The sequence below is a fragment of the Eleutherodactylus coqui genome, chromosome 3 (genome assembly GCF_035609145.1).
Source record: "Eleutherodactylus coqui strain aEleCoq1 chromosome 3, aEleCoq1.hap1, whole genome shotgun sequence".
NCBI classification, from domain to species: Eukaryota; Metazoa; Chordata; class Amphibia; order Anura; family Eleutherodactylidae; genus Eleutherodactylus; species Eleutherodactylus coqui.
In genome coordinates, this window is record NC_089839.1 from 302,799,870 (window position 1) to 302,827,420 (window position 27,551).

The window sequence follows — 27,551 nt, forward strand, 5'->3', positions numbered from 1 at the left end:
AAGAGCCGGGAGGCAGATGAGGAGCTAGAGTCGTTAGTAGGAATGTTGAAATCACCAAGGATGAAGGTTGGGATTTCACAGGATAGGAAGTGGGGGAGCCAGGCAGCAAAGTGGTCTAGAAACAGGCGGGTAGGACCTGGGGGGCGGTAAATAACTGCAACACGCCGAGGCAGTGGGCGGAAGAGTCGCAGGGTGTGGACTTCGAAGGAGTGAAAGGTAAGCGAGGGAGCTGAGGGAATGACCTGGAAGGTACAGTTTGGGGAGAGGATGATGCCTACTCCTCCACCGCGTCTGTCATCCGATCTGGGGGTGTGGGAGAACTGCAGGCCATCATAGGACAATGCAGCGGGGGAGGTAGAATCGGACTGCTGTATCCAGGTTTCCGTGAGGGCGAGCAAGTTCAAGCGTTTACTGGTGAAAAGGTCATGGATAGTTGGGAGTTTGTTACACGCAGATTGGGAGTTCCATAGGGCGCATTTGAATGGGGCAGGGGGGGCATTTTGGTAGAGAACAGTACGGGGTGGGCCTGGGTTGGGGGAGATGTCCCCTGCAGCTAGGAGTAGCAGAGTAGCAAGGGTGAGCACATGGCTAGGGGATTTGTGTGGGTGGCTGAGGTGTTTCTTTGCAGTATTAGGGGGTTGAAGGCGTCTTAGGAAGTTGAACAGTGCATGGGAGCCATACATAGGTGAGGAGAGGAGGGAAGGGCTGATGTGGATGGAGTGTGTTGGGGCTGGGCGTTGGAGGAAAGTGTGAAGGCTTGAAAAGAGGATAGTGAAGGAGATCAGTGCTAAGAGGAGAGTATTTCCCTCCAAGCTTTGGGCACGTGTGCATGTTACCTGTCTCCTGCACTGTCCAACTGCGCTGTATAACTGCATCATTCAACAGCATCAAACACTTGTTGCTGGACACTTCAGGGGAGGCATGGAGGGTAGAACTGACTTTAAAGTTCTGGCTATAGGACTTCAGCTGGGAGTGGCTTGTTACATTTCACTAGTCAACCAGCTGACCCCACCTTTAGATGGCTAATGAACAAGATGGGGGGGGCGCTTTATTGCCCTCTTACAAAAACAAACTGTCCAGCAACACTAAGATGAGACAGGGAGAAAACTATTTGGGGGAGGTGATGAGGAAAATACATATAGTACAAATAGAGTCAATTCAATTTATATGAAGCAATGGGACATACCATTGCGCACAGATTATGACAGATTTAAAGGTATCACAGCAGATTCAGTGGAGGGAAGGCGGAGCAATCAAATTCAGATGGAGTGGAGCAATGGATGAGTGAAACATTCTAATGTTAAAAACACATTGCACACAAATCACGGCTGTGCTCTGCGATGTGATGACAAAAACGCAAAATGCAGAAAGATGGGACATGCCACGATTATTTTTTATCACAACATCGCAAATGTGAAGGAAACCATCGAAAATCATTGGTTTCATAATTCTGCGTTTTCACTCACTCTCGCATCGTGCGATATTATCGCCAGTGTGAAGGGGCCCTCACTTATATCAGCATTACAATCACACTGAGAAAGTTTAATTTGCTTCTGACAACAACTCCTGGGTGCTTAATGTTTTGACAATAAGTGTAGATAACACAGGATGCACCATTCACTGTGGGTATTGTCACAGCTCACCTCCTCCCCTTCCTGCACAGCGCATGCACACAATTCCTTCCCAGGTCAGTAGGTCCCGTCCCATTGTGCCTATGATCCATGAAACTGTAGTAAAACTTACCTCTAAAATGCTGTTAACAGCAACTCGGCCAAGATTGCTGTCTGCATAGTCACGCACAGACAATAGAATAAAAAAATCTACAACAAAAAAAATAACAATGTTTCACTATCTGGTTTTAATTAGCAAAAACATATAGTTTACGTAGAGATAATTATTAACCCCTTAATGACGCGGCCCTTTTTTTTTCCATTTTCGTTTTTTCCTCCCCCTTTAAAAAAATCGTAACTCCTTTATTTATCCATCGACGTCGCTGTATGAGGGCTTGTTGTTTTTTTGCGGGACGAGTTGTATTTTTCAATGGTGCTATTTAAAGTACCATATAATGTACAGAAAAACTTTTAAAAAATTCTAAGTGGAGTAAACTGAAAAAAACCCCACATTTCGCCATCTTTTAGTGCGTTTTGTTTCTACGGCGCACAAACGGCAACAAAAATGACCTGATGACTTTATTTTACGGGTCGGTACGATTACTACGATACCAAACTTGTATAGTTTTTTTTTTTTACTATACTCCTCTTTCTTTTCAATTATTTTCTGTCGTCATTTTGTGCGCACAATAACTTTTTTTATTTTTTTGTCGACATAGTTTAGCAAGGGCTCATTTTTTGCGGGATGTCCAGATGTTTCTGATATCAATTTGGAATACATACGACTTTTTGATCGCTTTTTATTGCGTTTTTTCTGGGAGACAGGGTAACTAAAAAAGTGCTTTTCTGGCGTTCTTTATTTTTTTTTTCGGACGACGTTCACCGTGCGGGGAAAATAATGCACTACTTCGATAGTTCGGACTTTTACAGACGCGGCTATACCAAATATGTATTTTTATTTTATTATTTAGATTTTTTAATAATAGATATGGCGAAAAGGGGGTGATTTAAACTTTTACAAGTTTTTTTTTTTCAATTAAAATAAACTTTATTGATTTTTTTTTTTTACATTACTTTGAAGTCCCCCTGGGGGACTACAATATGCGATGCTTTGATCGCTCCTGCAGTATGACGTAATGCTATAGCATTACGTCATACTGCTTTTTGACAGGCAGTCTATCAAGCCACCCCACGGGGATGGCTTGATAGGCAGTCTGTTAAGGCAGCCCTGGGGCCTTTCATTAGGCCCCCGGCTGCCATGACAGCTGCACGGCTCCCCCGATCTCACCGCGGCGATGTTCGGGGGATTTAAATGCCGCTGTCAGAATTGACAGCGGCATTTAAATGGTTAATAGCCGCGATCGGCCGCTTGGATGCTCGCAACTATTGCCTGCAGGTGTCAGCTGTTATAAACAGCTGACGCCCGTACTGTATGAAGAGACGTTGCCACGCAACCTCTCTTCATACATACCCCGACACTCCATGACATACCGGTACGTCATTGGTCGTTAAGGGGTTAAAGAACACAACGGAAGTAATAGTGGAATCACACTGAGGGCAGTTGGAGAGCCCTCATCCTTGCCGGTCCTCTTCATTTTTAGACAACTTCTGCTCATCTGCCGCCTTGTGTTAGTTAGGCTCATTATTTCTGTAATATACTTGCATTAAAAATGTTACCTTATTACTCTAAATCATATTTGAAGTTGCGGCCACTAGGGGTCTCCCTTCCAGCTTTTCTGCAATCCACGCTCTGTTTTTAGGTACAGAACTTATGTGGTAACAAGGACACAGGGACGTTTCCATAGCAACAGGGGGAAGGGCTATCTTCACAGGCAGCTCCTGTGCACTCAGTGCCTGCAGGCTGACAGATCTCTCAGCCTCTCCTGCTGTCGGAGCGTGTGTATGTGTCTGTGCACACATTACACACAAATTATAGTATGTTTACTAACCATTTGGCCAGAATCTCTCTGAATGACTGAATCATCCTGGGACGATTCTGCCTCCCTGCTGATTGTACCAGAGACACTGCAATGTAGAATGGAAAGTCAGGGCAAGGAAGTCAGGACAGGGAACTACTGGAAAAATGTTTGCTACACGCACCCTCGCTGAAAGTGGATTGCAAACAGCAGAACAACAGAAAAATGGGGAAGACTACCTGAAAATCTGAATTTACAGACCTGAAACGGTACAAACAGCAGCAGATGAGGGTAAGAGAACCTAAGGGAACTTTAGAAAACTTATTGAAAACTCAAGTGCGCTTTGCAGCCATGTCCCTACAGATTCTATTGCCGCTTTTCTATTCTCACTACTCCCATCGTTACCCCATGCTGTTTGAATATCTCATGTGGGCAGTCCTAATGCTCAGTGGAAACCGCCCACTTGAGATATTCAAAACGCCAGGAGCCGAATCCAATGAGGCTTAACCCTTTGCAATCCAATTTTGGATTCAGGGTTTCCTAGGGGGCTTTCTCTTTCTGACATTATACAATGGCGCCATCTGCTGGCTAGAGCCAGTACTGCGGTATGTGACATGCTGGAGAGGCCCCCAACAACAGAGCGGCCAGTAATCTACAGTAAGAATACCCTGCTGGACGTCTTTTGACATCGGAGCTGTACAGCCTTCAATCAGAATGTCTTTAGACGTCAGACGGTGGATTGGAAAGGGTCAATATGGGGGGAGTAGGAGTAAAAGAAAAGCTGTGATGGAGTCAACAGAGACATGGCTGCAAAGCTCTGCAACTGACCCCCTTCCCCGAGGAAATAACAGACCATCCGAATACAGATATAAGTTACGTTGGTGAAAATGTTACCTGCTGCTCGATGGCACGTGCCAACAATGTGCGCTGTTATCTGGGGGCATACATCAAGAATAGCCGGTGACAACCGCCAAGTGAGGCCACTTTATCTGTATTTACAATGAAAAAAGACAAAACATAAAACCAGCAGCTCGAATACAAAGTACATTTTAGCTCTTTGCACCAAAGTCTTCAGCATTTTCATAAGTGACCTTGACCAAAGCAAGGCGGATGAAGGGCTTTGATCGCCAAAATGGAGCACCTGGACTTCAATCAGACTTTTACCTCTTGACCTCTTCTCTTTGATCCTAATATTTTCATTTCGTACCGTCGTTTCATCGTTCGCCGGCACCGGCTCGCAGCAGAGAGACGGCGGACTCGAAATGACATTTATCAAAAAGGACTAAATCAATATATTACTTATTACACTCCACAGCAAGTCATTATACCAGGGGCTAAATACATACTTCCATCTCCTACATCACATGCACTAGGAGGATTGGTTTCCCATCGACTGAAGACGTGTAATCGTTGTCCGAGCCGTCATGATCTCTGTATTAATCCTTATTTAGGATGCTGCCTCGCTAGGATTAGAACACTTTAATGGTTGTCAACCATAAGTATTAATTAGGAGAGAACCAATTCAGTCTAATCACCGCCATGGAACTAAGTGGATATCTTATCTGTTCATACGAAGGACGTCTCAAAGGTATTGGAAGTAATGTTATGAAGTCAATGAACCAGCGGACGAGGCGCGAGGGGAGAGATGAAGATTTAATACTTCCAGCCATACATCTAATGTATGTGTCCTTAATGGCGTGGACAGCAGATGTTATTGAACTTTTGTCTAGGACAGGCCCCGGAGCGCAGAGTAAGGGCAGCCTAGAGACTGGTGGGGAAATCGGAGGTTAAATTCTGGTTTTTATCATTTAACTCCATAAGGCTGAAGCCATATTTGGGTTAGTTACATTACCTGGTGTTGTCCCTTCTCCCCATACTGCCCCGACCTGCATCTTCAGGGTGCCCATTTTCATTTTGCCAACCAGTTAAGTCAGTAAGCCAAACCTTTGACTCAATTTTCCCAGACTCCAACTCCTTCATAAATATATAAGTTCATGTCTTCTAAGTGATAAATTCTACAGAGGGTAGGGTAGTTTCATATCTGCGGCAGGGATTGTGCTTTCCTGCTCCCATAAGAAAGCAGGAAAGGGGAATCCCTGCGGCCGAACAGCTCCAACTCATTGACTATAATAGGGCCTGCCCGTTTTCCGCCTAGCTGTTGGACGGAAGTAAAAGCGCTGCTTGCAGAACTCTTTCTTCCGGTATTTTCAGCCGTCTCTGCGATGGAACCTTCGGCCGGAAGTTCCGACGCAATGTGCCACCGACCCAACATACGCCGGACTATTGATTTGCAAAATGTATTGAAAGTTTAGGCGCGCTTTTAATTGCCTTAAAAGTGTCTTCCTGTTCTCTCTAGCAGTGCTGAGATCAGGTCTGCCCACGGCCCCGCGCCTTCTTCCTCTGGTCTGTAGAGGAGGAGCTTTACTACTGAGCATGTGCAGATAGTGCGGCACAGATTCACTCCAACTAAAAGCCTTGAAGAAGTAAATTAAACCTTTGCAATCCAGTTTTGGATTCAGGGTTTCCTAGGGGGCTTTCTCTTTCAGACATTTTACAATGGCACCATCTGCTGGCTAGAGCCAGTACTGTGGCATGTGACCTGCCAGAGAGGCCCCCTGACAACAGAACGGCCAGTAATATACAGTAAGAATACCCTGGCGGACGTCTTCTGACATTGGAAGCTGTACAGCCTTCAATCAAAATGTCTTTAGACGTCAGACAGTGGATTGGAAAGGGTTAAGGATACTTATTATAATGGAGAGGAAAGGCAATAACGGATTTTCTATTGCTGTTTCCACATCCTAGTTCTCAAGGTTTTTGATAAATAAGGGCTTAGAGGAATAGAATGTATTTCTAAAACATTTCTAAACTTTCCTATGAAAGGAAATATGCAACAGATTCTGCATTGAATGAATTCTACCATATTTACAATATGTCTTAGTCTGCCAATGCATCACCGGAGCTCAGTGTGCATCGGGTAGTCTTAAGAACCCTTGCGACCACCTTGGAAGAATGAAGAGGGGCCCCAGAAATGAGCAGATTGGTGGTTGAATGGGAAAATCATCAGAAAGATCCCCTTTTTATTTGAAGCCGGCCTGGATTTGAGCCAATTGGTGTGGGTCCTACTTCAGAAAGTTTCCGTTCAAATGGGGAAGGCTGCAACAGACCACAATAGCACCTGCTGCTGGGTAAAAGCAGTATTACATGCTGGCCATAAAGGGCAAACACTGTAATATCTAGTTGGGCTGAATCCAACAGAACAGGACAGTGCGGACACAACCACAAGGCTATGCAAGCAGCCCCTTGACCCAAGGACATGGTAGGTCCTCTTTAATATAGATATAAGTTGTAATGTTGGTGAGAACAGTTTCTACAGCTCGATGGCAAGTCTTCACATTGTGCCTCGTTATCTGGGGATATAAATCAAGACTACCTGCAGACAACGGCCAAGCCATGGCCAAATATACGATATCTGTATTTACAATACACATGCAATGCAGAAACAGTTTTCAGTCAACTAGAGAAAGCTACAGTTGACCACGATAGTGCCTGCTGCTGGATAAATGTAGTACTGCATGCTGGCCATGAAGGGCAAACTGTACTACGTGGTTGGTCTGAATCCAACAGAGCAAGACACTATTTTTGTTAGTGGCTCTCAACTCTAGCTAACAGAAGTAGGTCCCAAGTAGGGGACCAGCTTCACCCCCTATAATGTCCATATGCCCCAAAAGACTCTATAGAAAGGTGTTGACTTTGTGACGCAAGCACTGCAAAATATTTTGACTGCATTTCTTTCTGCCTTGGAGCTGTATGATTTGGTATGTAATGTCATCATGCCACCATTTATGGTGTTAGCAGGGGCACACTTATGAAAATAGTGAGTGCATGAGATGAAGAACAAGTTTCTCCATAATAACTAAATTCCACAAAAACTAAAATATAATTGCTCAGTCTAGTTAAACCCTCCCCTTCTGCCTGCACTAGTTACAGGATTACCTATAACTCCTCCTCTTCTGCCTGCACTAGTTACAGGATTACCTATAACTCCTCCTCCTCTGCCTGCAGTAGTTACAGGATTACCTATAACTACTCCTCTTCTGCCTGCACTAGTTATAGGATTACCTATAACTCCTCCCTTTCTACCTGCACTAGTTACAGGAATATACATTACTACTTCTCACTGCCTGCACTAGTTGTAGATTACCTATAACTCCTCCCCTTATGCCTCCGCTACAGGTAATCCTGTAACTAGTGCAGGCAGAAGAGGAGGAGTTTTAGGTAATTCTGTAACTAGTGCAGGCAGAAGAGAAGGAGTTATGGGTAATCCTGTAAGTAGTGCAGGCAGAAGAGGAGGAGTTATAGGTTATCCTGTAACTAGTACTGGCAGAAGAGGAGGAGTTATAGGTAATCTTGTAACTAGTGCAGGCAGAAGAGGAGGAGTTATAGGTAATTGTGTAACTAGTGCAGGCAGAAGAGGAGGAGTTATAGGTAATCTTGTAACTAGTGCAGGCAGAAGAGGAGGAGTTATAGGTAATCTTGTAACTAGTGCAGGCAGAAGAGGAGGAGTTATAGGTAATCCTGTAACTAGTGCAGGCAGAAGAGGAGGAGTTATAGGTAATCCTGTAACTAGTGCAGGCAGAAGAGGAGGAGTTATAGGTAATCCTGTAACTACTGTAGGCAGAAGAGGAGGAGTTATAGGTAATCCTGTAAGTAGTGCAGGCTGAAGGGGAGGGGTTATAGGTAATCCTGTAACTAGTGCAGGCAGAAGAGGAGGAGTTATAGGTAATCCTGTAACTAGTGCAGGCAGAAGAGGAGGAGTTATAGGTAATCCTGTAACTAGTGCAGGCAGAAGAGGAGGAGTTATAGGTAATCCTGTAACTAGTGCAGGCAGAAGAGGAGGAGTTATAGGTAATCCTGTAACTAGTGCTGGCAGAAGAGGAGGAGTTATAGGTAATCCTGTAACTAGTGCTGGCAGAAGAGGAGGAGTTATAGGTAATTTTGTAACTAGTGCAGGCAGAAGAGGAGGAGTTATAGGTAATCTTGTAACTAGTGTAGGCAGAAGAGGAGGAGTTATAGGTAATCCTGTAACTAGTGCTTGCAGAAGAGGAGGAGTTATAGGTAATCCTGTAACTACTGTAGGCAGAAGAAGAGGAGTTATAGGTAATCCTGTAAGTAGTGCAGGCTGAAGGGGAGGGGTTATAGGTAATCCTGTAACTAGTCCAGGCAGAAGAGGAGGAGTTATAGGTAATCCTGTAACTAGTGCTGGCAGAAGAGGAGGAGTTATAGGTAATCCTGTAACTAGTGCTGGCAGAAGAGGAGGAGTTATAGGTAATCCTGTAACTAGTGCTGGCAGAAGAGGAGGAGTTATAGGTAATTTTGTAACTAGTGCAGGCAGAAGAGGAGGAGTTATAGGTAATTGTGTAACTAGTGCAGGCAGAAGAGGAGGAGTTATAGGTAATCTTGTAACTAGTGCAGGCAGAAGAGGAGGAGTTATAGGTAATCCTGTAACTAGTGCAGGCAGAAGAGGAGGAGTTATAGGTAATTCTGTAACTAGTGCAGGCAGAAGAGGAGGAGTTATAGGTAATCCTGTAACTAGTGCTGGTAGAAGAGGAGGAGTTATAGGTAATCCTGTAACTAGTGCTGGCAGAAGAGGAGGAGTTATAGGTAATCCTGTAACTAGTGCAGGCAGAAGAGGAGGAGTTATAGGTAATCCTGTAACTAGTGCAGGCAGAAGAGGAGGAGTTATAGGTAATCCTGTAACTAGTGCAGGCAGAAGAGGAGGAGTTATAGGTAATCCTGTAACTAGTGCAGGCAGAAGAGGAGGAGTTATAGGTAATCCTGTAACTACTGTAGGCAGAAGAGGAGGAGTTATAGGTAATCCTGTAACTAGTGCAGGCAGAAGAGGAGGAGTTATAGGTAATCCTGTAACTACTGTAGGCAGAAGAGGAGGAGTTATAGGTAATCCTGTAACTACTGTAGGCAGAAGAGGAGGAGTTATAGGTAATCCTGTAAGTAGTGCAGGCAGAAGAGGAGGAGTTATAGGTAATCCTGCCACTAGTGAAAACAGAAAGGGGAGGCGTATTAAGAGGCTTCCCCACCACTCCTCCCCTTCTACCTGCATTAGCTGCCACTTTATGAACATTATCACTTCCCATTGATTTTCCTTTTTTTCTACTTAGTATACACCTAAAATTGACAAGTTCTTTGCATTTCTTCAATCTTTTCCTTTTCTTACAACAACCAACGTTAAATTTGTATGTAATATTGTGAATTCATTAAAAAGAGAAAAAGACAGATGTTCTGCATATGTTTCCTGCTTAAGATTCCATTCTTGGCTCTGTGTCTGTGAATAGACTCTAGTTCTGTCTTAATATTCTGCTATATGCCTGACTGGCTGTATATTCATCACTCGCTCCAGATATTGATTCAGGATGTAAATTTTTAGGTTCCAGATTATGATTACAGCTCAATATTATTATACAGTTCGTCTTTCAGAGGCGGGTACATCAATATATCTTATATTCCTGAGGAAATTAAATCGCTTGTGTTTTAAGCGTATATATAAAGAGGATTTTATTTCTGTCTCTCAGCCATTTCGTTTCTCTTGATTAAGAAGTGTGAGTTATGTTCAGATATGGAGTTTACACTGTTCACATAGGGGAGCAGGATCTCTTTGTCACTCTGAGCTGGTGGGTGTAAACTGCTGCTAGGTCGTCTCCATACACTGCACACATAGGAGAGCAGGTGTCTCTTCTTCTCTATCTCTCTGAGCTGGTGGGTGTAGACCATTTGCTATGATGTCTTTATACACTGCACACATAGGATCCCTTTCTGTAACACAACATCATAAGTAGCAGCATTGAGGACATTATACAGCAATACTGAGCAGTGTAGATGTAACACCAGTAGCTGTCACAGACAAAAAAACCCCACTTACCAGTTAGCTGCTGCAGCATCACTTCTAGTAGGCGTCAGAATTTTCTTTACTGTATAGGGAAATTATGTGAGTTATGTTCAGATATGGAGTTTACACTGTTCACATAGGGGAGTAGGCTCTCTTTGTCACTCTGAGCTGGTGGGTGTAGACTGCTGCTAGGTCGTCTCCATACACTGCACACACAGGAGAACAGGTATCTCTTCTTCTTTATCTCTCTGAGCGGGTGGTGTCACTATGAGGTTTCCATACACTACACACACAGCAGAGCAGGATCTCTTCTCTCTCTCTCTGAGCTGGTGGTTGTAGACTACTACTATGACAGAACCATACATTGCACACAGGGGAGCAGGATTTCTTCTCAGTCTCTGAGAAGGTACTTGTAGACTGCTGCTATGATGTCTCCATACACTGCATGCATAAAGAAGAAATCCTGTTCAGCTATTTGTGCAGTGTATGAAGACATCATAGCGGTACTACCAGCTTGGACAGATAGGAGAGCAGAATCTCTTCTTCTCTATCTGTCCAAGCTGGTAGTGCCGCTATGATGTCTCCATACACTGCACAAATAGTTGAACAGGATCTCTTTTCTATCTCTCTGAGCTGGTGGGTGTAGACCATTTGCTATGATGTCTTTATACACTGCACACATAGGATCCCTTTCTGTAACACAACATCATAAGTAGCAGCATTGAGGACATTATACAGCAATACTGAGCAGTGTAGATGTAACACCAGTAGCTGTCACAGACAAAAAAAAAACCACTTACCAGTTAGCTGCTTCAGCCTCTCTTCTGGTAGGCGTCAGAATTTATTTTACTGTATAGGGAAATTATGTGAGTTATGTTCAGATATGGAGTTTACACTGTTCACATAGGGGAGCAGGATCTCTTTGTCACTCTGAGCTGGTGGGTGAAGACTGCTGCTAGGTCGTCTCCATACACTGCACACACAGGAGAGCAGGTATCTCTTCTTCTTTATCTCTCTGAGCGGGTGGTGTCACTATGAGGTTTCCATACAGTACACACACAGCAGAGCAGGATCTCTTCTCTATCTCTCTGAGCTGGTGGTTGTAGACTACTACTATGACAGAACCATACATTGCACACAGGGGAGCAGGATCTCCTCTCAGTCTCTGAGAAGGTACTTGTAGACTGCTGCTATGATGTCTCCCTACACTGCATGCATAAAGAAATCCAGTTCAGCTATTTGTGCAGTGTATGAAGACATCATAGTGGTACTACCAGCTTGGACAGATAGGAGAGCAGAATCTCTTCTTCTCTATCTGTCCAAGCTGGTAGTGCCGCTATGATGTCTCCATACACTGCACAAATAGTTGAACAGGATCTCTTTTCTATCTCTCTGAGCTGGTGGGTGTAGACCATTTGCTATGATGTCTTTATACACTGCACACATAGGATCCCTTTCTGTAACACAACATCATAAGTAGCAGCATTGAGGACATTATACAGCAATACTGAGCAGTGTAGATGTAACACCAGTAGCTGTCACAGACAAAAAAAAAACAAAACACTTACCAGTTAGCTGCCTCAGCGTCTCTTCTGGTAGGCATCAGAATTTTTTTTACTGTATAGGGAAACTGCAAAATAATTGCGTTTCTTAGGCTTATTTTTAGGTTGAGTGCAACTTTTTTACTTGATGTTCTCCATCAATTCTGCCAACTCATTTTATATTGCGTCGAATAGTGCATCTGTCATGAGACATTAACTTTAAATAGGGGCTGTCCACAACACCCCTAGATGGAAAGTAATGGGCACTCTCCACAAGCAGAGTTAGGTCTGCTTGTGCTTAACCCAAGCTCTAACATCTGCAGTAGTTGTTGGCCACTAACGCCATCATGTTAGTTGTCATGAAAGGGTTAGTATATTACTTTATCAGTCATTTTACCTTCTTGTTGTTCTCCACAGGGCTGCCAACCACACGTCAGTACCTTACCATTACTATGAACCTTTAGGACCAGATGAATGTACCATGTACATCTCCCATGAACGAGGGCGTAAAGGAAGCCACCACCGCTTCATCACGGAGAAAAGAGTTTTTGCCAACTGGGCACGGACCTTTAATATCCATTTTTTTCAACCAGACTGGAAACCGGAGTCACATTCTGGAAGGCAAAACCATGTAAAGCCAATGTTCTGAGAAGACAGATGGCCCAAAGGAGTTTAAGAAACTCAGAGCTGTCACGGGAACCCAAGTGGATGCAACCATGCTGAACCAAGCCTGTCAATTCCACTACAGCTAGTGAGGTTGTGATTGGATGTGGTAGTACATCCTGTGGAGGAGTACAATCAGAGCACTGGGGCTATGGTTCTAGGGCGATTAGAAGCAGTTTTTATAGTGAATGTCTAACCTTGTAGGTCACTTTGTTTTCTTAATCTAACTGGAACCAAATTCATGTGTGGTTTAATCTCTTCCTACATTTCTATTGTAGTCAGGATCTGTATATGTATTAATTTTGGTTCTCTATATCCGAAAACTAGAGTTAAAGGGGTTATCTAGAGATTGAAATGCCTGATCTGGTCCAGTTTAGCTCAGCTGTCTTGGCACCTTGAGACATGTGATGTGAAGGAAGGTCCATACCGCGTGACCCTGTGTCTGAACCTGGCTGGAAGTTTAGGTACAGGCACTGCTGGCCCAGACAAGTATTACAGCCTCTGGGTTACCACTTTAAAAGCAGTTGTTGAGCCTGAAAAAATATCTTGAAAACGGCTCAGCATGGTGTGAAAACAAAAACAGGCAAAAAACCTCACAGATCCCCCACCCACTTCCCCCTCTGCCTACTCGGTGTCCCACTGCGGTGATGACACTTTGACACAGGAACATGTGAAAAAAATACAGTATATAATGTATCAAAAAATTAATTTGGACAGAATGATGGAACTAAAAATGACAAGATGTTAAATGGTGGAGATTTATGAAATTCTCACCCAATCCAGTGGTGCCAACACCTTCCATGGTCTGGAAGTAGAGGCATCAAAACGGCTGAATCGTATATTTCTCGATAATCCCCGGAGCATGGAGGAGCTTTATAAGAAGTTAGCTCCATAAGTAGACTGAAAATGGATGTGGGTACATGAGATATGAACGTTGAGCATCTAGTGAATTGACGAGCTGTTGGTTCAGCGCCCCATAAAACATGGTTGCCCTCAGGTTGGGTTACACAGTGGTTCAGCATTAAAGCACTTTCCTGGAGCCGGCCACCCGTCCAACCAAGTGGACAGAAATCTCTTTAGTATAATATTGTATTATGTAGGCAAGAGCTGGAACATGTACATTGACCTTGCCCCCATGTTGGTGTTGCCAGTGACCCACCGCCCACTACTTGTGCGAACAGTAAGACTCCACTTTGGATCCAATAGTTTTCTAAGAATTCATTTCTTATTGAGTACGGCACTTTCACACGGACGCACAGCGCTTCTACTTCACTTTACCAGGATGGTCTTGTTGGTTGTACGTATTGTTCTGACAATACAGATTTTTTTCATACTATATTTTGGTTAGTATTCTTGATCCTTCTGTAAATAAATGGCGCAAATTTTCTCTACATGTCTCATAAATGCATCTGTTGTCTAAATGCTAACAATTCAGGAAGTCACTCCAGACAAATAAGGCCAGTCTCGCGAAAACAGCTCTGGTTCCTCCATACGGAAAACAGCTTGGGGATGGAAGTCAGGATGGAACCTGGAAGGCACCATAGGGATTACGTGTAAGATGCAACTCTGGTCTCCATCTCATAGTTTCTGTCTTTGTTAATGTGAGACAAAGAGCACACATTCTCGTAGATGGTGCAGTCCCGATTTGGTCTGTCTTCTGTCTCCATGCACCTTTTTGCATAGAGGAAACTGTCTAAGCATGTGTGGTGCCGCTCCATTCATCTTCAATTGGACTGCTAGAGCTAGCAGAGCGCTTCTACTCTTGTATTTCCATCAGCCCCACTGAAATGAAGGTGCTGTGCGACCACCTTTCCATTCACGGGACCCTTGTTCCTGGGATTGGTGGGGGTCTCAGTGGCGAGATCCTCATTAATCAGACTTTTATCATCTAAAGTCTATTTTGGTACAACCCCTTCAAGTGTCCCGCTGTCTAGCACACAAGATCTGGTCACCACCGCTCCGTAGCGGTCACGCAGAATGTACAGCATGTGAACACTATGAACTTCTTGTGAGTGCAAGATGGTTTAGGACAACACTTACAGAGGTGACCAGGACTTATTCTGTATTTTAACACCATTCCATGGCTTGCATGAAATGGCACAATCAGCTTTAAAGGGCTTTTGCAGCTAAGGAAATCTATTTCCTACCCATAGGTCAGGGAATAAATGTCTGACTACTGGGGGTTCAACTACTAGGTCCCCCAGCAAGCATAACATTTGCGTACCCCAAGCTGCCGATGTGAAAGGAGTGGTGGTGCGCATGAGTTACCACGGCTCCATCCACTTCTATGAAATGGAAGGAGTTTGATGCACTTGGCAATCTTTCTTCATCCCAGGTAAAGAAAAAAAAAAGAAAAACCCCTTTAAACTATAAGAATTATCGAGTACAATGTTAGAACTAATTCACACAAATATATTTCCAGTCCATGTGCTGTCTAGGTCTACAACAGACTAGGCTTTGACCACAAAGTCATAGTAGTCAATGTGCCAATTCACACATCAGTTTTAGTACAGACTGCGAGCAAAAAACAAAATCAAAGCATGCACTAGTTTTGATCCGATCTGTAAATGGGACACGTCTATCCAAGTCAATGGGGACGCAAAAAAAAAAAAAAGAACAGAACTCGGACACTTTTGTATTTCACAGGTCTGTTCCTAAGAAGATGCAGGGAAAAAAAAGACTTGGTTTGTTTCAGTTTTTTGGGAAATGAAGAATGGATGACATATGGAAGTAAAAACATTGACATACAGACTACATAAGTGACGGCCCACAGATGGAAAAAATGCTTTAAACACTCGTATGAATGGAGGCTTGCGGTGCATTCACACTAGCGGACTTGGTGTGGATTTCCCTGCAGTGGAAAAATCGACACTAAAATCTGCCTCAGATGCCGCATTACAATTTATGGCAAAATTTGCAGCATTGGTGTAGATTTTGGCGCAGATACAGATGGCACATTTCACCCAACTTCATGCGGACTTTGCAACGGATGTTTGCACTGCGGAAAATACAACCAAATCCGTTACCAGTGAACGCACCCTTAGACAAATTTCTTGTCACATGGTCTATATCAAGTGATATCAACACAATGCATCCCGTGCCGTGTGAAGGCCATCAATCACGAGCTCAACGTCTGCAAGTAGTGCAGCATAGATGTATAAAAGCATTTGGAGATAAACTGCACATAAAAGACAGAATAAATGGAATCCCAATTTATTTGCACAAGGAAAGAACAACTGGTAGAACCTGGGAGCCACCGATGACAATGTACCGACCACCGGGTTGAAGGAAGTGCTACGGATCGCAGCATGTGTCAGTTCTTGAGCGGCCCACGTGGACCGCTGCCCTGGCTCGTGAATTCACACGGCGGCACTTTGCTGCCCTTGGCTAGCGTCCTTGCACCTTGTACTTTCCCTGCCGAGTCAGCAGATTCTTTCACCTGGTATTTTTACAAACTGCACCGTTTGCACTGGAAAACCCTCATATTTCTACAGTATAACACTAAAAGCAAACAGGAGCAATAAAAAATGCTTGAGAAGGCAAAACCGCGCTGGACATTCTGGTTTGATGAGCAGCGAATAAATCAAATGAGGTTTTTACACGGGCTGCTAAGTCTTGCTTTAAATTCTAATTGCTCACCAGTTCCTAGATACATAATTACCTCGGGTTCTGGATTGATCCGAAATGCTGTACTTAGCATGATAAATCAATATTTCTATTTTTGTTTCTGCTGAGAAAGCTCTCAATATAGCATGCCAACCCTGGAAATGTACCGAAAGTTGTAAAATACAGCTCTGCCATGAGAGAGACTGTCAGCTCAGCCGTCTCCGCTACCTATAAAGTCTCAGAATTAGGCGATTTATAAATTGGAATGGGGGTGGGGGCGGCTTTTATTCATTAATCCTTCAAATTTTAACTATACGCAATAAATTATAGTGTAGGGAGACTTATAGGCCATGCAATGCTCCCTGGGAAAAAGCTATGCAAATAAGTAATGGAATAATCCTCCACAGTGCCACCTACTGCCTGTAAGACTCCCTACACCCTCATGGTGCTCTCCACAGTAACTGCCGGCCTCTCACCTGGCCACCCAGAACCCTACTGGGTCAAAGATGAGGGGCAAGAACCCCGAAGCAGCTGTCTTTACTTGGGTGTTCTAGTCCGGCTTACATCCCTAGCCATGTTGCAAGGTCTTTTAAAAGGCTAGATATTGACTCATAAGGAAGCTACTTTCTAACAGGTGGTGCTGTGGTGGCATTACTTTATTACTCATCTGCAATTAATTCAGTGGGAGATGTGCTTGTAGGACTAAACCGGGCTGCTGCAATATTGACAGCGGGCCTGAGAATCAGCTGATTGGTGGGGATCCCTGGTGATGACCCAAGCCAATCAAATATTGATGAGCTATCCTGAGCATAGGTCTTCAGTAGTAAAGTCCTGGACAACCCCTTTAAGAAGCCAAGTAAGGCTTGACCCATGAAATGATCGGTCTCATCCACTAATGTCTGGTGCTGAAGACATCATAGCCCACAAAATAGTTACCCTCAGACTTGTGTGGTGGAGATTCACGAAAGGGGGAAACTTACTAAGACTGGCATTTCCAACACTGGTCTTAGTACAATAGTTTAATTTTCCCCGAAATGTATGATTTTTTTCTGCGCTAGCATCCTAGCATACAGCCGTTAGTAAATGTCCATGATAGTCTGGGTATTTATCTTCTTGACCTTCCCGTTGGGTTTCTTCCTTGCTACTCATGCCAAACATATACAATAAACGACCAGAAGCCATGGTCAGGATGGTATAAATATCAGTGCAGTATATCCCCGAGCCTCGGTGGTCACTGTGCTCCTCTCAGAAGATGTGCTTCATATGTTTCATGCCATAGGTTTTGAAGAAGACGAGTAGAATCAGCGCCCATAGTCCAAGGATGAACCCTCCAGGTGGGTGCCATTCTTTTGGTTTTGGTTTCTAGAAGACAAAAAGAAGACTTGAAGAACTTTCAGGTATTGTAAAAAGAATGATAGCCTTCAATGAATTAAACCTTGTATGACAACGTGACCAGGAGCACAAGCCCGAGGGGGCATGGGCAGCATGGTGGCTCAACCATTAGCATGGCTACCTTGCTGCATCGGGGTGCTATGTTTGCATCTGGACTACATCTGCATGGAGTTTGTATATTTGTAGGTTTCCCCTGTTTTTTTTTTTTTATTTCTTCTCTCACTCCAAAAATATAGAAATGGCCTAAATGGCCTAATTATTTAAAGGGGTTTTCTGGTTAAATACCATTGATGACCTATCATCAGGATAGGTCATCAATAGTTCATCAGCTGCAGTCCGTCGCTGAGGACCCCGACCGATCAGCTGAGCGGGTGCATGCTGTCAGCGGCGCAAATACACAAAGGTCAGCATGGAGGCTTCCGCTCCAAATACACAGAGGTTGGAGCAGAAGCCTCCGCGCCAACTTCCCATGTAGTGGCCGGTGCTTGTAACTGCAGGCACAGATCCCATTGATTTCAACGAGAGCCGAGCCTGCAGTTACAAGCACCGGCCACTACACAGAGGTTGGCGTGGAGGCTTCCGCTCCGATCTCTGTGTATTTGCGGCGATGACAGCATGCGCCCGCTCAGCTGATCAGTCGGGGTCCCGAGCGACGGACCCCAGCCAATCAACTATTGATGACCTATCCGGAGGATACTATTTCACTGGAAAACCCCTTTAAAGTCCTTTAAACACAGGCCCAAATGTTCCTCTGAAAGCTCGTTTAACCACCAATCAGGCTGTGTAAACGGACCGCTGATCAGCAGACAAAGGAACGAATACTCGTTTGTTGGTGGATCATTCAGTTTTAGTGAACATGAAACCGTCTGCTGATCAGCGTTACATGGCCTATGGGGACGAAGGATTATATCATCGATCGTCTGTCTCCATTAGCTGATTCTTGTCCAAAGGAAAAGAAAATGGAAGTAGCACTGGGTTACATATGTGTCAATCAGCGCTCATTACGTTGGTCCGAAAATTTGGTTCATCTAAGAGGACCTTCAGTGTGTGTCTATAGCGAAGTTAAATTGTGACCCCATTGGAGACAGGGACTAATATACGATAGATGATGATAATCTCTGTACAATGTAGAAGGTGTTGGTTCTACAGAACAGTGATCAGTGGAGGTCCCAGAGGTGGGACCCCTTTTAAGCATTGAAATAAGATAATGTTCTTCACGTGATTGCTCCTTTAAAGGGGTTGTTCTACCAAAGCGAGTTAACCGCTATCCACAACTTGTGGAGGATAACTTGCTGATTGGTGGGATCCCAGCTGCTGGGACATCCACCAATCCTGAGAATGCAGTCTTTATGTGTTCCAAAGTCTGGGAAGTGAAAGAACACACATGTACCCCTCCTCTCCATTCACTTCAATGGGACCGCTGCATATCGAGTCCATGTGCTCTGCTATCTTCAGTCCCATTGATGTGACTGGAGCAGGAGCGGAGGTACATATGCAAGTCCTCCGATGCCCACACTACGGGATGCATTCTCTGGATCAATGGGGATCCCAGTTGTTGGACCACCACAGATCAGCAAGTTACCCCCTATCCATTGGCTGGGGAATATCTTGCTTTGGTGGGAATACCCCTTTAAGCTTTGGCTTGATTTGCCCTTTAATATCAATTTCTATGTAGTTTTCTAGCAAAGATCAGCTTGGTACGCGAAACCCTTGCTGCTTCCTCCCCCACAACATTACGGTTTACATTGAGATTGATTCCTCAGCTTCCATTAAGGTTATTATGGAAATTTAGCGGTTACACCTCTTCAGTTCAATGGGAGCTGCAGACTGAAGAGTAACATTCAGCTAATGAAATTTCACTGTGTAGATGCAAACAAGGAGATGTGCGCACTTAGCCCGGAAACCTCTCTGCAATTATTAATTAAGCCGAGAAGAAAAAAAAAAAGTTTCTTGTTTATTCATCGAAATCTCTTCATATTTCGAGTCATCGGTAGAAAAAGACGGATGGTGATGATATCGCTAAAGCAGCGTGAAAGATTAAATATATCAATCCACTTGAGCTAAAACAAATTCCGGCTTTTTTTTATGACACGACACGAGGTAAAAGGGAAGGGTTTGACAGATTAATGACGTTTCAGGACAGGAAAACAGATAGGAGGACACCAATTCATCAGTCTGAGTAAGACCCACGGAGAGGCTGAGAAGTGATGGCGGCGCGGTGTCATGGACGACCTTCTTGTCATTCATGGTCCGCCATAAACTATTAAAGGATCATAAAAATAAACAAAAACAATCTTCGAGGTGGAGACCCTGAACTGTCTGCCTGTGACATTTCTGCTATTTGTAACTTGGGGGGAGTCAACAATGGAGAAGGATTATTGATGATGAACTAATTAAAGCACTCAATGCCAGGCTGCTGCATCAAAAGCTGGGAAGCCATGCATCGTCTTGTATTGGAAAGGGCATTAGCGCATAAAAAAGTTATCAGAGAGCTGAAGAACCGTTCAAAGAGTGACAACCAAATATTACAGAGGGGGAGAGCTCAGTGATGAGGAAAGTTTGTCAGCCAGTTTACCATATATACGGCCATCCAGCCATTCTTCCGCCCGGTGTTGTAGGGTGACACCAGATGCAAACTGATGCCGGAACTGATCCCACAGCTTTCTACGGGATGGTTCATGGCGTCTAGTGAATCAGTTTTGATGGCAGATTACCAAAGAGCACCTGATAGAAAAACATTGTATGCAGGGTTTTTCTATCCATTTATGGAAGTTGGACCAATGCAAAACGTGGACCAAGATGGCATCAGATGTGTCTCACTCCGGCATATCTATAAACACCGTCTGGAGACAGCCGATATACAAGAGCCCTGCCTTAAAGGGGTTTTCCAAGTTGATAAGGGCCAATAGGGGCTGTAAAGAAATTAATAAATGTCACTAATCAAAAAGGAGTTAATATATTTTGCTTAGTAATCTATTTGAATCAAGAAGGTTGAATACTGCAAATATTCTATTCTGCTCTGAAGGACTCATGACTATTGAGTAATAGGCCAAACGTCTGATCTAAGTGGAATCAGGAAGTTCTAAGGCCAGATGTCTCGGAAGACATAGCCTAACCGCAAAGAAGTTGCTAGCTCTTACATGTGAAATCAGCTATTTCTTGAATGTCATATATCAAGCCTAAATGTCATAAGTTTATTGTCAGATATAGAAGTCATGAGTTTATCATGAGGTTACTCCTTGTATTACCAGAGGTCGCATCCCTGCGTGGGCGATCTTCTATATAAACTGAGACTATGCCAATAAAGACTTAGAGTTCATTACTTCATCATATACCGTGTGTATGGTCAGTACTTAGACTCTCAAAAGGAGCGCTCCTCCTGCTTAGGTCAATTCGGAACCGACAACATAACTGACCAGTCTGTTTGAACAAATTAACCCTCGACAGTTCTTGGCGTCCAACTAGGGGGCGGGGCTTACCTTTACGGGACATCGCAACCAGTAGACTGAAACAAACTCCTGGCCCGTTGACGTGGATACTGGATTCGGAGACCCCAGACTAAAAACACCGGTGTACAGGTAAGAGCTTATCTTACTATTATACAGTCTGGATTCTTTTGATCTGTGTCTCTAACGGACTAGAGGTATGTTGTTGCCTGTTTCCTATATTTTCTGCCCCGTCCATATTTTAGAGTGAATAAGTTCATTTAACTGTCCTAGACGGAAGAACTCACTCATTGGGACTTAAAGAGTCATGTTGTCTGTATTGGAGATTGAAATAATTGTTATTGTTATAGTCTCATTTCTGGCAGTCATATTGTTACTCTGGATCTGTTATAATATTACTAAAAGTTCCCTAAGAGGCGAAGTCTGGTCTCCCCTGAATCCTAGTGTTTGAAGTTGACCACGTTTTAGTTCTGTAAATCTATTCCGGGACAGGGAACTGTGTGTTCCCAGATAGTCTCAGTGATTATCTTAGTTTACTGTGTGAAATATACGTCCTGTATACTTAGTGAAGAATAGTCGGAAGTGGTCAAGATGGGGTCTGAACAATCTAAGATATATCAGACTCCTATTGAGATAATTAAAGATAGAGAAGGGGAGGTCATTTGCAGACAAGCCGATAAAGTTTACAAACGTATAGGCCTTAAGAAGGCGGGAACATTCAATTATGAATTTTGGTCACAATATGAGGATAAGCATAGAAAGGAAATAAGAAATAAGGGTTTAGAAAAAGGCATGAAGGCTATTCTGGACTGCTCTAAAACAGCAGAAGACGAACACTGGGACTCCGAGTCCCGAGGCGAGGGCATTTTAGTTTATTGTCCTATGCCCCGGCCACCAATAGACGTTCCCATGGAAACCCCTACGGTTCCATTAGTCTCTCCTGTCGTCCCGGCCGTTCCACCAATGTCTCCAAATAATCCCTTTAATTCTCTGTATCCCAATTTGCCACCCTTGCCTCCTACGTATCCACAGGCTACTGCCCAGATGGATACACCTCCATACAGCCCTCAATCAAGATCCCCGGGCCCTGAAGTAAATAGAGGTCCGGCTTGGGACTGTCCACGTTGTGGTCAACAGAATGCCTGTTTTAAAGAACTCTGTACAGTATGTGGGACTCCACGTCCCAGGGATCAGTGTAGACAACCGATTCCCTTATTCCCAGTTACAACCTCCACTACCCATTATAGAGAAACAAACAGACCGAGTCCACCATTGGGCACGGTCAGACAAGAGGACACTGACAGACCATCGTCTTCTAATGACAGACCTACGGACGCACATAGACCAACTCCCGGGTCTACAGTCACTACATGGCGACCCTGGAGCGCCACAGACCAGATGGCACTGTGTCAGCAACTGCCCGATCCCCAGACAGAGCCAGCAGCTTTCCATAGAAAGTTGGAAGTCATACAGAAAAACTACTCTGCCACTTGGACAGATATGGAATGTCTTATGAATGTAAAATGTCCTCTGGGCCTTTACAATAGTATTGCTCAATTTTGTGGTCTTGAAGATCGCCCAGATGACCCCCAGACATTACCTAGTGGTACTCAATATGTGGACAAGGTTAAAACCTGGTTTAAGGATAAAGCCCAAGAGAGACGTACAGCCCTAACCCAGTGTAGACAGAACAAGGGCGAGTCTATTGAATGTTACTTTGGCCGTTTAGAGGAAGTTGGCAGAGATCTGGGTTTATATGATTGTCCAAAAGCAATACGTAATGCTGCTTTTTGTGAAGCCTTTATGCAAGGAATAGATAAGCGCCTGTCTGAACGCGTTAAAGCATGTACCCCCGATTGGCGACAGGCCAGACCGCGTGATCTATATAAGAAAGCTGTAGGATTTGTCATGGACACAGAAAACCACGCAAAGGGTGTTATGGTTAAACATTACACCATGGAGGGGGACACAGTCCGACTTAAAGGAGATGTCCCGCGCCGAAACGGGTTTTTTTTTTTTTAAACCCCCCCCCCCGTTCGGCGCGAGACAACCCCGATGCAGGGGTTAAAAAAACCACCCGCACAGCGCTTACCTGAATCCCGGCGGTCCGGTGACTTCAATACTTACCGCTGAAGATGGCCGCCGGGATCCTCTATCTTCGTGGACCGCAGCTCTTCTGTGCGGTCCACTGCCGATTCCAGCCTCCTGATTGGCTGGAATCGGCACGTGACGGGGCGGAGCTACACGGAGCTACACGGAGCCCCATAGAGAACAGCAGAAGACCCGGACTGCGCAAGCGCGGCTAATTTGGCCATCGGAGGCCAAAAATTAGTCGGCACCATGGAGACCAGGACGCTAGCAACGGAGCAGGTAAGTAAAAAACTTTTTATAACTTCTGTATGGCTCATAATTAATGCACAATGTATATTACAAAGTGCATTAATATGGCCATACAGAAGTGTATAACCCCACTTGCTGCCTCGGGACATCTCCTTTAACGACCCCAGGCGGGAGACCCGTAAGTGTTATAACTGCGGGAAGACTGGACACTTGGCCCGTAATTGTAGAGCCCCTAAACGCCCTAGACAGAACATGTCAGACGAAAGGGGGCAACAGGGAAGTACGGCCACTACCACATCATCCCGCCCACAGGGAAATAACGGGTATACCAATTACCAATGAAGGTCTGGCACTCCTTCCCCCGTGTCCCTTATAGTTACTGACGCACGTGGGCCACAAATTTTTCAGCCTCTAAAAATCCAGGGGAAGGAGGTGCCCTTTTTAATTGACACAGGGGCTACTAAATCATGTGTCAGTACCTCACAAGTCAATGACCTTAGTATTCCCCTCTCAGACTCCATAGCCATAGCCGTTGGAGTGTCCGGTGAACCAACACCCATGCGTGAGACCGAGCCCATAGAAGTCTCTTTTCAAGGGTCACGAGTCCTCACTCGCTTCCTGGTGTCACCCGCTGGGGATTGCATCATGGGAACCGATGTGATGGGACCCCTGGGGTGCTGTATTCAGCTCCATCCTTCCGGTGAGGCTCATGTCAGTACCTCTGCGGCCGACCACCAAGTATTCTGTCTCATGGCAGCAGACTTGGTCACTCCGCCTCCTTCTTGTACTGTATATGTGTTGACCCCAGAAGATACACAGGTTCTCTCAGCAGTGCCAGAGACCCTTTGGGCAAAAGGGAAGACAGACTTGGGCCATCTCCACGTACCCCCAGTCATGGTATATCTCAAAGATGGGGAAAAAGCCCCCATGATCCGCCAATATCCCCTAGCCATGGCACAGGAAGACGCAATAGCCTCCACTATTACAGAGTTATGTGCCTTGAATGCTTTAAAACCTTGCGTCTCACCCGCTAACACGCCACTCTTCCCGGTTAAAAAGAAAGGGAAGAAAGGTGAACCTGATACCTACCGGATGGTTCACGATCTAAGAGAAATCAATAAGGTGACCATCCTAGAAACACCTTTGGTCCCCAACCCTTACACTCTGTTGTCCACCATACCTTCCGGAACCTGTTGGTACACCTTGATCGATCTCGCCAATGCATTTATGTCTGTCCCGATCCACCCCGATTGCCAGTACCTGTTCGCCTTCACGTTCCGAGGAAAACAGTACTGCTGGACTGTCCTACCACAAGGGGCACAAAACAGCCCAAATCAATTCACCCGATGTATGAGGCTTGTACTTGATGCATGGACGGTCCCACCAGGTGTGGCCCTGCTTCAGTATGTTGATGACCTCCTACTCTGTGCACCGGACAGACCTACCTGCGTTGCGGCCTCACTCAGCCTCCTTTGTTTTCTTGCAGACAGTGGGTGTAAAGCCAGTAAAGACAAATTACAGTTTTGCAAATCTCATGTTGTGTTTCTTGGTCACTGCCTAGGTCCTGGTACAAAACACCTCACGCCAGAACGTACCAAGGTGGTGGAGGACATGCCACTCCCTACCTCCCATGCTCAGTTGCGGACATTTCTGGGGTTAGTTTCATATTGTCGGCCATGGATTCGCTCTGCCTCCATGACCATGCAGCCTCTGTACGACTGCCTGAGTTCCAAGCCATTTGCTTTGTCTCCGGAAGCCGAGTCAGCTTTCCATCAGCTGAAAATACAGATTACCAGTGCTCCAGCACTGGGTCTGCCAGACTATGATAAACCCTTCCAGATGTTCGTGACTGAGATGGCGGGACATGCTACTGCCGTCCTCACACAAGAGCATGGTGACAAAAAGCGCCCTGTAGCATACTACAGTGCACATCTTGATGCAGTAGCCAGGGGTTCACCCTCCTGTGTAAGAGCAGTTCTGGCTGTACAAGCACTACTTGAGAAAGCTTCTGAGGTGGTCCTAGACTACCCTCTTGTGGTCCTCACGCCCCATGACGTACATGGAATTCTGACACAAGTGAGCCGTAGACATCTTTCTCTTGCTAGACAGGTTAAAATGGAACTTGCAGTACACTCTTCATCCAATGTCTCATTTCAACGTTGCACAACTTTGAATCCGGCCACCTTACTGCCATTAGGTGACACTGATTCAAAAGGGGGAGTAAGCACAGGGGATCAACTTTTTGTCAATTCCCTAGGCGAAGAGGAAGCTTTTGACACTGAGCACCAGCATGACTGTGCTGCTCTGATGGAGCAGGAGACAGCTGGATTTGCTCATGTCACAGATAAGCCTCTCCTGAACCCCCACCTTGAAATGTTTGTGGATGGATCACGATACCAGAATGAGATGGGCAGATTTGTGACAGGGTTTGCTGTAGTATCAATGAATGAAGTACTGATAGGCCGCGCCATGCCCCCACATATGTCAGCACAGGAAGCGGAGCTGTGCGCTCTGACCGAGGCCTGCAAGTTAGCCCGGGGAGTCACTGCTAATATCTACACGGACTCCAGGTACGCGTTTGGCGTTGCGCATGACTATGGGCCGATTTGGCGCGCGCGGAGCTTCCTAACAGCTCAAGGCAGACCGATAAAGAATGGTGAGGCAGTAAGTAGTTTAATGTCAGCTATCATGCTCCCGAAGCAGGTAGCCATAATAAAGGTAAAGGCACACACCCGAGGGGACTCCTTGGAAAGCAGAGGCAACGAGAAGGCAGACGGAGCAGCAAAGGCTGCAGCCCTGCTGGACTGGAGGGCACCCGTGTGCAGAGTTCAGACCAGGTCCTGCCCAGCGGAGGAGGATCCTGATCCCCCTGCCGAGGACCAGACCCTCTCTGTCCCACCACAGAAGGAGGTGGACCTACTCCCCTCAGGGCAAGAGCAGGAGCGCTGGGCAAGTGCAGGGGCAGTAAAAGGAAATGAAGGTTGGATGATGGGTTTCCGTATGTGTTTACCTGCGGCTGCCTATCCTAGTATGGCCCTTTTGGCTCATGGAAAGGTGCACGCTTCTCGTAATGCCATGGTAGCCCTGGTGGAGAAAATGTGGTACGCTCCGGGATTTGACAGGATGGCAAAGGCATACGTCAAGGCTTGTGAAATCTGTGCACTACACAACCCCGGTCAAGTAGTAAAGACCCCTCGGAAGTGCACTCCGCGACCTTTGTACCCCTTCCAGAGACTACAGATAGATTACATCCAGCTGCCCAGATCAGGAAGGTATGAGTATGTCTTGGTATGCATTGACCTCTTTTCTGGGTGGGTTGAGGCCTACCCGGTCACGAAGGCCACTGCCCAGGCCACTGCAAAGAAACTTGTGTCAGAGTTAGTGTGCAGATTTGGGGTACCAGAGACCATTGAGAGCGACCGTGGTACTCACTTCACTGGTGAGGTAATGAAGAAAGTCATGTCCGCCTTAGGAGTAGAACAGGCGTTTCACACCCCCTATCATCCGCAGAGCTCCGGAAAAGTAGAAAGGCTCAATGGCACCCTCAAACTTAAGATACAGAAAGCCATGGTTGAAACAGGAAAACCTTGGCCCGAGTGCCTACCTTTGGCACTCTACTCAGTACGAACCACGCCAAATAGGAAAACAGGACTGTCTCCTTATGAGATTCTCTTTGGCTCCGTGCCCAGGTTAGGACTGTATCACCCCCAAGCTCTATCCCTGGGTCATGATAAAGTTACTTCCTTTGTGCAGGACTTATGCCAAAAGCTAAAAATAACACACGACCTAGTCTTCTCTTCTATTCCAGACCCTGATAGTTTGGAAGGATCCCACTCTCTGAATCCCGGAGATTGGGTGGTGGTAAAGAGACACGTCAGAAAGACTTTGGAACCTCGCTTTGACGGACCATACCAAGTGCTGTTAACCACTCCCACCTCGGTCAAGCTAGAAGGCAAACCCACTTGGATCCATGCCTCACACTGCAAGAAAGTTCCAACGCCTCAGCACCACGAGGGGGGTGGAGAGTAAGCCCAACCCAGGGTGGGGGAGGAGGATGGCAACCTGGACACCAGCATTGATAGTCTGGATAGGTGTATTATTTACCCTTTGTTTTCTTGGACTACTCTCTTTTC

General features: G+C 45.3%; 2 protein-coding genes across 2 annotated transcripts in view; one reads left to right on the forward strand and one right to left on the reverse strand.

Annotated features, from left to right (window-relative positions):
- The window catches only part of ST6GALNAC5 (ST6 N-acetylgalactosaminide alpha-2,6-sialyltransferase 5), a 144,177-nt gene extending 130,170 nt beyond the window's left edge, over window positions 1-14,007 (forward strand). The window contains exon 5 of the mRNA XM_066597805.1: window positions 12,389-14,007. Coding sequence (XP_066453902.1) covers window positions 12,389-12,620 — 232 coding nt within the window. The 3' untranslated portion in view covers window positions 12,621-14,007. The remainder of the gene's footprint in view (window positions 1-12,388) is intronic.
- Window positions 14,008-15,831: 1,824 nt separating this feature from the next.
- Window positions 15,832-27,551, reverse strand: part of PIGK (phosphatidylinositol glycan anchor biosynthesis class K) — a 149,907-nt gene continuing 138,187 nt past the window's right edge. Inside the window, exon 11 of the mRNA XM_066597806.1 lies at window positions 15,832-17,602. Within this exon, the coding sequence (XP_066453903.1) occupies window positions 17,486-17,602 (117 nt within the window). The 3' untranslated portion in view covers window positions 15,832-17,485. The remainder of the gene's footprint in view (window positions 17,603-27,551) is intronic.